The sequence below is a fragment of the Aquila chrysaetos genome, chromosome 24, assembly GCF_900496995.4.
Source record: "Aquila chrysaetos chrysaetos chromosome 24, bAquChr1.4, whole genome shotgun sequence".
Classification (NCBI taxonomy): Eukaryota; Metazoa; Chordata; class Aves; order Accipitriformes; family Accipitridae; genus Aquila; species Aquila chrysaetos.
In genome coordinates this window covers 17,246,435-17,257,596 of record NC_044027.1, presented here as the reverse complement: position 1 = coordinate 17,257,596, position 11,162 = coordinate 17,246,435, and the positions used below count along the sequence as shown (strand labels likewise).

The window sequence follows — 11,162 nt, the reverse complement described above, 5'->3', positions numbered from 1 at the left end:
CTCCTACGGCAGCCCGCCTCCCCCAGCTCCCACACAAGACCAGGAGTCTCCTTTATTTAAATAACCAAAGGTGTACTTTTTTTTTTTTTAAAAAAGCACATAACATTATTCTCAACCCAATTAAAAGTGAACAGCAGACAACTGCACACAGAGGCACTGCTCCCTCCTCCCAGGGAAGGATGCTGCAGGAATCACTCCATGGACATGGTTATCCCCCCCAGGAGCCCTCCCAGGACCCTCCTGGGTTTAACCTCCATGACAGCCCTTTATCTGCCGCTTACACAGTGCTAGTTTGGTTCCCATCCTCCCACCCCGACCCATCCCACAGCGGGTCTGACCCCTGAGTCTGTACTGTAAGGCCCCTCTGATAAAGCCCCCTGGCCCCCACCAGCACCAGCTCAGCCCGAGGGCTCCCTCCCTTGGGGACCGCTGGCTCTACAGGAACTCCCTTCCATTCCCAGTTGAGGCTTTAACACCAAAATGCCATATGACCGCAATTCCACCAACGCAGCCCCAGACAGGCTGCAAAAGCCAGTTGCATTGGTTACCCGAGTAGCCCAGGTGGCTTATCTCAAGGTTATATACACCCTGCACCACAAAAAGGAGAGCTAAAGCCTCCCTGAACCCAAATTGGAGGTGAAGGTTACCCCCTGGAACCATGGACCTTACCCGGCCTTGCTCTTCACAGAGGGCATCAATGCTTCTGCAGCTCACAGCAAGGGATCCAGGAGCCCTGCTGGTCCATCACCCCAAAGCACAGGGGAAACCCCTTTATGTGAACAGGGAAAGGAGTCCATTTCCCTCAAAGGGAGAGCTGAAGCCTTCCAAGCCCCATTACAGTTGCAGCTCACCCACCCTGCGGCTCTGCAGGAGTTTTACAAGCCTTGCAGAGCAGCAGCTCCACTGAGATCAGCAAAGACACACGAGATAGGCACCATCTTTCGGCCAGTGCTGACCATGACAAGTGGCAAAACGAGCATGACAGAGCCCTTTGCATCTGCAACGGGTACCGTAGGCACCAGCACGCCTGCTGCAACCAGGCTGAAGCACCACCACAGCAGGGAGTTGGCAGCACAGTTTCCCAACACCAAGGAAGCTCTGAGCCAACCCAGGTACATGTCACACATGGCATCCAGAGGCATGCCACAAACAAATCACACACAAGGACAGGTTTGCCCAGGACTCTGACAGATCTGTGCAGTTTTTAAAATCAAGCTGGTGGCTCTGAATGGTAGAAACAAGTGTGGGGTTTCGTTTAGAAGATGACTAAACCAGCAAGGCTGGACAGCATTCAGCTAAACTCTGCCCAGACCATATATGCTGGTTTGGTCAGACTGCAGCTTCCCTCTCTGCTGCTGCACCCCTCAATGAGCAAGGACACTTGTTCAGACAAGGCAATCAAGCCTGAAGAGACACTACAAGGCTGACTGGCCCCACACATTCCCATTTGCAGCCCAGCTGAGGTTATTGGCCCTGGGTGCTTCCTTCAGAAGTAAGAGACTTGGCTCTAGAGTACCTGGGCAACGCAGAGCCCCAGTACAAGATGCTGCTGTGACCCTAGGGTGTCTCTCAAGGAGAGAGGCCCTGCCCCAGAGACCACCCATGAGCTTCACCACGCTGGATAGCAGTGCTCCAGGGAGGATGCCACACCCCCAGTGCTGCCAAAGAGCCAGAGTCTGGACTTTCGTCTGATTCTCAGCCCTGTTTGAGCAGCACCAAGGTCATGCAGATACAAACCACTGCCTGGTGGTTTCCATCTGGGAGAGCACAGGGCCAGGCCAACACTAGCTGAGCCTGCAGGAACACAGGTGCAGGGACACTCACATGAGGCAGAGCCCAGCCTCCAGCCAGGTTTTCATTGTCGCCCCACACTAGCTGCCTGAGCTGTGGGAACTCACCTCTCTGGTCATTCAGCCCTTTGGTAGCACAAGTTTGATGCCTGAGAAATTCAGAAAAAGGAGATATTTCATTGCGAGATAATGAACCCATAAGAGAAATCCACTCAGTGGGGAAACTCAGCCCTGGCTCGACACCCTGCGTGTGCCAGTCCATGGTGTTCCCAGAGTTAGAAGTCACTGCAGAGGAAGAGAAGTTCCTTCGGTATTTGGCAACAGACAGGTCCCTTCAGCCACCACCACATGGTGATGCCACTGGAGAGGCATCTAGGAGGAGTCCTTTGCCTCGCTTGGACAGCCTGACAGCCTGAAGAGGGTCTCCCTCATGGTGCGGAAGCATCTGTCAGTGAGGTCAGAGACATCACCTGATGTCAGGCCTTTGGTCTCTATTGCAGGCAGAACCTCAACCTTGATTTTGCCTGGGAACAAGAGAAGAGCCTATGAGAAACCCACATGCCACAGGAGCACCATTCTCTGCCCTCCCAGGACCCCTGCTCCCCCTGCCCTGGACAGCCCCCGCACAGCCCTCATGCCCCCACAGGGCTTCAGGCATCCATCCCTGGAGCACGGGCAGAGGCTGCACTGGTCTCAGGGGTGAGAGATTGCTCTGGGGATTAGACACGGCCCTTGAACAGCTGCACCAAACAGAGTATATCCATTGTGCCCCAAACTGACAGACCAGCCAGAACTTGCCCTTTTCCAAGGCCGGTGTCCCTGCTCTGCTCCCATCTGCTGGCCAAGAGAGTAGGGGGACCCCAGGGCCATGGACCCACTCAGCTCCAGGGCCATGCCAGGCACAGCCTGCACCCGGTGCTCCCTCCATCTGCTTCTGTCTAACCCTCCTACCTTTGGCTGGCTCCAGCCATTCAGGCAGGGAACATGACAAGCATGGCTTCCTCCCAGAAATGAGTTACTGCTCCAAGTTGACTGAAAGCCAACTTTCTGCCCAGCACTTGTACTGACAGACTTCAGAGCTTTGATATGAGCAGCTTCCTTGGTTTGCCTGCAGAGAGGTCCTGGCTTTGAAAGGTCAGGAGGCAGAGCATGCTTGCTTCTTCCCCCAAGCCCTCACCAAATGACTTGGGCTGTGCCAGTTATGAAAAGGAGAGGTGGTATCCAATTTTTAATGAAAACATCCCTCACTGTACTTAATTACATTCTTTCCAGAGTTAACCCAGCTCAGACTCTGGTGCCAAGTGCTTTGAACTGACTCCACACATCTCCCAGAAGGACTCCTCCTGTTCACCCTAGCTCCGCTTCCCTCCCACACCCTTGTGAACCAGATCTCCACATGGGTATGGCATCAACCCTGTCTCCGAGTGACTGTAAAGACCCTCAGGCTCTTTGGTACCTGATGTAAATAAATTCTTCTTTGGGTTATAGAAGGTTGTGAAGGAGGAATACACCACGGGGATCACTGGAACCTTGGGGAAGAAGACGAAAAAAGAGGAGTTACTTGCACTGCAGCAACTCAGGGCAGGCCAGAGATAAGCAGCAAATGCCATGCAGCAGAGCTGACCTGGCCTGGCTCTCAGATATAGAGGGCACACACAGCCCCACAAGCAAAACCCAATTCCAAAGGTTGGGACAGTCAGGAGTCAAATGGGATTGAAGCCACTCCCCAGCAGCTCAAGGCACAGGGACATTCAAGGCACTAGGGCCAAGTTACACTTCAACCTCAGGTCAGCACTGGCTCTCAGGGCTTCTCATCCCAAGCCAGGCTTCAAAACTCAGGTATTTTCTGACCTGCAAACATTGGAGGATGCCTGTTTTGACAGGCCTTGCCATGCTGTACAAGCACATGTTTGGGGCAGGCTAGCTGGTGTGCCTTCAGCTTCTAAGAAAAGGAGTCGCCAGCTGCAATCACTTGCTCCCAGGAAAGCTTCAGACAGGCAGAGACACAGCCAGGAGGGCAGGCACAGAGTCATTATTTCAGTGCTGATAACACAGACACAATTTACAGTCAGTGACTCAGGGGGAGGGTTAGCAGAGGTGGGTACCATTTCCACTGTTGTCCCTTCCTTCTAGCAGCAGCCAGCCCCTGCTTTGGTTGCATCACCCTGGCAGGAATGAGGATAGTACAATGCAGGCTACACCCTGGGCTTGGCCAATTGAACCCAGCATGAGATCTGGCACCTACTCCCTTGTCCAGGATCCCTGCTATAACACCTCTTTTAGGGAAAGCAGTTTCCCCTCAGGCCTCAAGTCATCCTAGTTCTGAGAAGCAAGGCAGAGCATGCACAGGAAGGCAAGGCACCCATCTCCTCCCAGCCACCTCTCCAGCACCTAGTCCCCAGCACCTGGGAGCCGAGCAGGGTGGCCCAGCTTCCAGCAACCACCTGGGCCCAGGTAGCGCAGCCAGGTCTTCAGCATCCCTGGCACACTGCCCCAGAGCTCTGCCCAGGCAAGCACCACCGCTCCTTCAAGAGTGCAGAGAGATCTAGCTCTCTGAAGCCAAGGAGCTGTCTGTCTGCTCCTCCACTACCTGCTCATGGATCTTGTCATTTTGGAGAAGGCATTTAAGCAGCACCATATGGTTGTCTGGGAGGGAGCAGCTATTTCCACACAGACCAAGCCCAGATATTGTTCTAAAGCACTAGCATTAACAATTCTGAACCAACACTACACTATTGCAACCTGGGGGATTGAGAAATGCATCAACAGCTTTAGGATTCACCAGGCAAGCTCACAAAGTGCAGCACCCACCGGGCTCCCTGCCAGAAGCAAGCTCTGTGCTGCAGCTGTGCTCCCAGGAGCAGGTCACAGACACTGCACCGCCACACTGCCAGGCAGCTGCCTGCAAAGCCTAGAGCTAAGGGGTCAAGTGTGCCTGTCCCCCACACTCTGCCCTCCAGATGGGAGCCTGGGAAGGCAGTGCTGGGGCAGTCAGGAGAGAGGACGAGGCAGCTTCTCCACTGTCTGCAGCCACCCGTCCACAGAAGTCATTTCACTCCTGCAGGGCATGGAAAAAGGCTCCTGCTGGGCAGCACTTCTGACACCTAATGGTGGTTTGGCTGAGGAGCTCAGCTGCCACCTGGGAGCACAGCTCACTTGAGAGCAAATAAACCATACCACTGCATGACCAGTCTACTGTGCCACTGCAAAAGCATTCAGGGTCCCCGTGCAGGAGCAAAGCGCTGTTACCTGTGCCTGGACAGCCAGGTGAAATGCTCCTTTCTTGAACGGCAGCAGATCCCCAGTACAGTTCCTTGTGCCCTCTGGGTACACCCACACCTTCACCTGCACATGGGGAGATAAGGCTCTGCTCCAGCAGTCCATTTGCAGTGCTCCCTTCCTGCTGGCTGAGCCACCAGCCAGCCTTGCCAAGAGCTGCAGGTGGCTGTAACTCCAGGTGAGCCAGCACCAGGAGTTCCACATCCCCCCATGCCACCCCACCAAGCCCCACAGTCACACTCACGTTGTCAGCTGCCATAGTCTTGGCCACCTCTGCCATCACCATCTTGGCACTGGTTGTGCTCTTCCTGTTGATGAAGATGACACCACCGAGGTAGATGATGAGCCCCACAGTTCCAGCATACATCAGCTCCTTCTTGCCCACCTGGACACAATCGTCAGGCAGGACCTCCATCAGCCCTAACGTGACAACAGAGGGTGAGACCCAGCAGTCACCCCCCCACCTGCACTCAGATGGGACAAGAAACACAGTCTGGGGTGTGGAGGAGAGTACCAGGGTCAGGCCAGTGCCTCGTTTCTCTGCTGGCTTCTGCTGCCATCAACAGAGCAGAAGGAGACTTGGCACACAGCAGAATTACAGTGGCAGGGTGGCTGCAGGTCATAGCAAGACCCCTCAAGAGGCAGCTTGCTCCTTGGCCCCAGGGTGCCCAGCAGGGCCACCGGGCACACTGACACACATGCTAGGCCAGCCAGGCTATCAGCGAGGCAGGGATGTAAAAGGGAGCTGAGAAGCACCTGAAGCTGAGCAGTACCTGGGATGCTGCACAGGGGTGTGATAGCTCAGAGTGAGGGGAGACCCTTCCTGCAACCAGCACTGACAGAGAAAGCTGGACCAGCTGGCTCAGTAGCACAGACTGGCCAGGGCAGGCGGCTGCTTGGCCAGGAGATATGAGCAGGATTTCTCTGATGGTGAGCAAGAGAACTGCTCCCTCCCTCCCACCAGCTCCTCACCCATCATGTCGAGGATGCTCTGGTGGTTGGACACAATGATAGCAGGGCCCTCCATCTCAAAGTTCTCCAGTCCCTTCACCTCAAACCTCACGCCAAGGAAATACTTGAAGGTCTTGACCACAGTTTTGATGATTCTGCAGAAGAGAAGAGCAGTCAGCAGCAGGGCAGGGAAGCCACAGGGTCTGCTATACCCAGGGTGGGTGGAAGCAGACAAGAGCTCTGTGACAGAGAACATCCAGTCTCATTTGCCCTGTGGTCCACCCAGGTGTCTGTCCTGCATGGTCTCATGTGCACGAGGTGCATCAGTTGCATGCTAAGCCCTGTCCACTCCCAGTGTGGGAATTTTACAGGAAGCCTGGGGGAAGCTGATTGCAACTTTGAGGCCAGTACAGCCAGACTCGACAGTCCATGCTTCCTTCAAGCTGACAGCATCAGCTCACAACCAGGCTCACTACAGGCTCTTCAGAAGAGGCAAGTCCAGCCTAGTGCAGCTGCAAGAGCCCTGCAAACAGAGGGCAAACTGGAAGCCCTCCAACATCCAGGAGGGATGGACACTGGTTTCAGCACTGGATCTAGGACCACTCCTCCTGCTGCCCCTGTGTGCTGCCAGCTTCTGGCATTTAGTGCTGTTTGCTTCCCCCTATGCCATGGCTGTAGTCTGCTCTGACACTACCAATGTTTTCTTCCTGAAATCAGCAGAGCCCCTCAAGTTTTTCAAACATTTCTCATAGGAGCTGCCACTCCGCAGCACATGGGTATTAGCCTGCATACCCGTCACCCAAGGAAGACTCTGCCAATTCCACTCCTTGCACTGCTGGAAGATGCTGCTTAATGATACAAACAAACACGGGGTGCCATTACCCCAGGGGATTCCAAGAACAGAGGAGAATGAAGGTGAAAAACACTTCCCTTTACAACTCAAGGATGCAAGCAGCAAACAGGATGCTCCCCACGTAGCTTGGCAGAGGCTAGGTGCCCCTGGCAAACCCACCTGCAAGCAAATAGCTTCTGCCTGTCAGTTCACTTCCCCAGTGGATCTACAGGTCTGTCCACAGAGCTCACAGCTTTCTTCCCCTGCGCTGAGGGCTGGGGGCCCAGCTGGCAGGAGACACCAGCAGCTCCACTCAGCCCTGCCAATGCATCAAGCAGGTTGCCATGCCCTTGCTGAGCACAGCCAGCCCAGGCTCACCAGCCCGGACCCTGCCAGCCCATGGGAGCAGGGCCCATCTGCGCCACCCCCAGACAGGTGGGAGCTGGGGACCCTCCAACTGGGCCAAAGGACGCAGCCAGAAGCTGGCAGCACACAGGGGCTATTTTGGGCAGGGGAGCAGCCATTTGCCAGGATAGGAGGCAGAGGAGCGTGCACATGAACAAAGATCCCAGAAGCAGCCACCAGCTCTGCTCTGCTCTCCCCTAGAGCAGATTCAGGAGCTGACCTGCCCTCTGGCAAGGAGCTGGATGCCTTGCCTCAGGGCCCACCTTCTCCCTGGCAGACAGGGGATGGAGCCTTCCTCCTTGCAGGAGGAGACTGAGGGACAGTGTCAGCTTCTCCCCCACCACAGCATCCAGCCAGAGAGCTGTGTAGCACCATCAGCCTGGAAAGCACCCCTGTCACCCAGGGTGGGAGATGAGCACCTGGCCAGCATCTCATCCTGGCCTGGCAGCAGCTCCCAGCATCTGCTCTCCAAAAGTATCCCCACCCCTGCCATCAGCTCTTCAACCGCACGCCTCTGTCAACACAACTTTCCCCAGCATGCTCCTACCCACAGCAGGGTCCATAGCTCCGTGGGGTGCCCCACCATGCAGATGGCCCAGGCGCTGGCTTTGATGCTAGAGTTCAGGCCAGGCCAACGTTCACAGGTGACACAGCTGAGTGATACTGCTGCTATCGGTCCCTCAGCATTGAAACTTGCTGCAAAGGTTACAGCCGCACTCAGGGAAAGGACACGGGGAGGTGCACAGGCTGCAGAGTCCCCAAGCACCACGGGCCTGCACTGAGGTTAGAGGAGTGCAGTCTGGGTGAAGAGATGAAGGGGCAGGTAAGGAGAGGCAGGGTGACACAAATCGGTGAGGTCATGGGGGATGCCATGCCACCAGACTGACCTAAATCCGACTTCTCCTCCCTTCTGACTGCCAACCAAAAAAGAGGTCACTGCTCTGGAAGTCACACTGCTCAGTAGCTGCCGGGAGAGGCTGGTTACACATTACTCAAGACCAACCATCCAACTTCCTCCTGCCAGTAAGGAGCAGGCGTTTCCTTGCACAAGATGTGGCCTGAGCCACTGAAAGAGGCAAAGGGGCAGAGCTTAGAGCAAGTGAAGAACCACCGGGTGACTGGCAGCCCTGCTGAGCTGGCCACGTCATCCACAGGGTTAAGCAGATGGGTCCTACTCCCCTCCAACCCTGCAAGCAGCTTCTCTTCTGGTATGAACGATCCTGACTTGGTGCAGTCACAGCTGCAGAGAGCTGTAAATCTGATGCACTTATTGCCAGACACAAGGAGAGAGTAGAAAAACTGAGAGGGAATGTGCCTTTTCAGTGCATCCGTAACAGCCTGAGTCTGAAAGCCAACAGCCCACAGCTTCATGTGCTCTGCTCCACAGCCTGTGACAAAGGCCTTTTTAGGATCCTCTGATTTTCAAGGATTAATGAAGTGTGCTTACCAGATTGGAAGCTCTTGCAAGAGGTTTCGCCGCTAGATAAACAGCTCTATCAGACACAGAGGGCAACCTCTTCCAAGTCACACCAGCTTGGCACTGGAGCCAGGAGCACAGCAAGGACGGGGTGTTCTGCGCCAGGCAGCGACACTGTTATCGCTGTCTGTCTACCAGCACGTGCTCTGCTCCAACCCCCTTTCCCAAGCCGGAATAAGCAGACTGGGTTGTTGTAGAAATAAGGAGCTCATTGGATCACCTCAGCCACAGACCTCCCAGGGGCTGGGATACATGACCAGGATCATCACCCAGTGCCAGTACATGGAAACGATGGGCTTAAGTTACAGGAAAAGGGTGGTCCTGGCCAAAATTCAGCTCTGAGTTTCAACATGAGGAGGTGTCCAGTGCAAGGAGTTCTTGTTCCCAAAGAATCCCTTTAAGTTTACAGGAGATTTACAAAGTTTTAGGGGTGGGAAAAAGAAAAAAAAGAATGCCTCTATAACTGACATCATAAATTCTCCCAGCTGCGAAGCTGGCTGTGCATTGGAAAGCTGCTCCTGAGCGAGCCAAGGCAACCAAAGCTGGAGACAGACAGCTGTTTCCAGTGCCTGGGGCCACAGCACCAGAGTGGATCGCAGACCATCAGCTTGGGCAGGCAGGGCTGAGCCCACAATGCAGCACATCAGTACCCTGCGCCCGCTCACTCCACCCTGAGTCCTGCCTGCGAGAGCCACACTGCAAAACAAAGTCCAGCTCCACCAGCTGAGATGCTGCCCAACCTTTGATCCAAAAGGACGTATAAAGGCAACAGGGCTCGCCTTTCCGCCACACCCATATAACCTGGCCTAGACACAGATGGTTAGAGTAGGTAAAAAGCTGCCTACGGGAGAGCAAAGAGCCCAAGTTCTCCTGTGCTGCCAGCAGAAGTGCCGGCTCTGCCCTTAAAAATGTGCCTTCGCATGTAGAAGAGCTGCTTTTCTCCAGCAGCTCCTCAGCCACCGCCCCAGGCATCCTGTCAGAGGACACAGGCAGCAAGGCCTGACAGCAACAAGCATGCCCGGGGCGGCTGCATGGCCGCTGGGCTCCCTGCACCAGGCTGAGGGCAGAATATTAAACACCGTCTGCCAGCGGGCAGCCCTGCTGGCACAGCCTCTGCTTCTGGAAGGGTAAAAAACAAAAAAACAAAAAACCAAACCCAAACAAACACCGCTGTCGTGCGGCTTCCCCCAAAACCCGGCCAGCCCCTGGAGCATGGCTGCTTGCCACCATCCTCACACCTTCCAGGCCCCTCTGAAGGGCACTCATCCCCAAACGGGTCTCCCTGAAGGTGAGGGCACAGCTATGGGCCAGAGCAGCCCCCCCAGCACCCTCCATGAGCCAAAAGGCAACCAAAAGGCAAAGCAGCCACCTGAGGGTCTGTCACAGCCCTGAGGTAAAGGAGGCCACCATCAGCCCCCCCCCCCCCCCGGCCCGGAGGCTGGGACTGAAACCGATCTCCCCAGTTTGTGTTTCACCCGCCCGTGCCTTGGGCCCTGCCATGACACCCGTGTGTGTGTGTGTGTGTCCCCGGCCCCGTGTCGGCGGGGCTGGCTCCCCCCCACCTCGCCTCGGCCACCCCCTCCTCACCTCATGTTCTTGACGGTGCGGCCGCCGTTGACGAGGAGGCAGACGGGCGCCGCCAGCGCCGAGCCGACGACGCACAGCAGGCAGTAGAAGCCGATGCGCAGCGCGAAGTTGACGGCGGGGCTGAGCTCCATCAGGACGTGAAGCAGCAGCAGCACCCCCGCGCCCCACAGCAACCACCCCAGCTCCATGCCGCCGGACCACTGACACCGCACCACCCGCCCGACACGGAGGAGGCGACCGAGACGAAGTAAGCCGCCGCAACGAGCGGCGCGGGCCGGCCCCCGCCTTTATGTGGGCGGCGCGGACGGCCCAGCCCGCCCCGCCCGCCGCCGCCCCGCCGCTCCCCTCAGGGCGGGCCGGTCTCCTCGGGGCGCGGCGGGATCTTGTGGAGACCTGGCGGGGGGGACTTGGGGTCCCCTCGTGGTGCTGTGTGGGTCTCGGGTGCCCGCATGGCACGGTGAGGAGGGCTTTTGGTCCCCTCGTGGAGCCCTGGGGGGGGGGGGTCTTTGGGTCCCTCGTGGTGCCATGGGGGCGGTTTCGCTCCCGTCATGGTGCCGTGTAAGGTCTTTGGGGTCCCCTCATGGTGCCGTGGGGGGGTGTTTGGGTCCCTGATGGCGCTATGTGGGGGTTTTGGGACCCTCACGGCGTGGTGTAGGGGCTTTGGGTCTGTTCATGATGCTATGTGGGGGCTTTGAGTCCCTCGTGGCCTGCTGAGGAGGACTTCGGGTCCCCTCATGGTGCCATGTAGGGTCTTCAGGTCCCTCATAGTGCCATATGGGGTCTTTGGGGGTCCCTCATAGTGCCATATGGGGTCTTTGGGGGTCCCTCGTGGTGCCATGTG

At 56.5% G+C, this 11,162-nt stretch overlaps 1 protein-coding gene across 1 annotated transcript; it reads right to left on the bottom strand.

Moving 5' to 3' along the window:
- Positions 1–51: 51 nt before the first annotated feature.
- AGPAT2 (1-acylglycerol-3-phosphate O-acyltransferase 2) lies at positions 52–10,605 on the bottom strand. The gene is made up of 6 exons (XM_030000162.2): positions 10,322–10,605; positions 6,042–6,175; positions 5,314–5,489; positions 5,040–5,135; positions 3,247–3,319; positions 52–2,314 (listed from the first exon to the last, which is right to left on the bottom strand). Exons 1-6 carry the CDS (start codon positions 10,507–10,509, stop codon positions 2,163–2,165), a joined length of 819 nt encoding a protein of 272 aa, XP_029856022.1. The 5' UTR covers positions 10,510–10,605; the 3' UTR covers positions 52–2,162.
- Between the last annotated feature and the right edge of the window lie 557 nt (positions 10,606–11,162).

What these genes read in the sequence shown, in the direction of transcription:
- AGPAT2 (XM_030000162.2), bottom strand. Translation starts at nt 10,509, where the DNA reads ATGGAGCTGGGGTGGTTGCTGTGGGGCGCGGGGGTGCTGCTGCTGCTT. An exon ending in GAGCATCCTCGACATGATGG is followed by an intron (nt 5,490 to 6,041) that starts GTGAGGAGCTGG and finishes TTGTCACGTTAG; the next exon opens with GGCTGATGGAGGTCCTGCCT. An exon ending in ACCTGGCTGTCCAGGCACAG is followed by an intron (nt 3,320 to 5,039) that starts GTAACAGCGCTT and finishes TTCTTCCCCAAG; the next exon opens with GTTCCAGTGATCCCCGTGGT.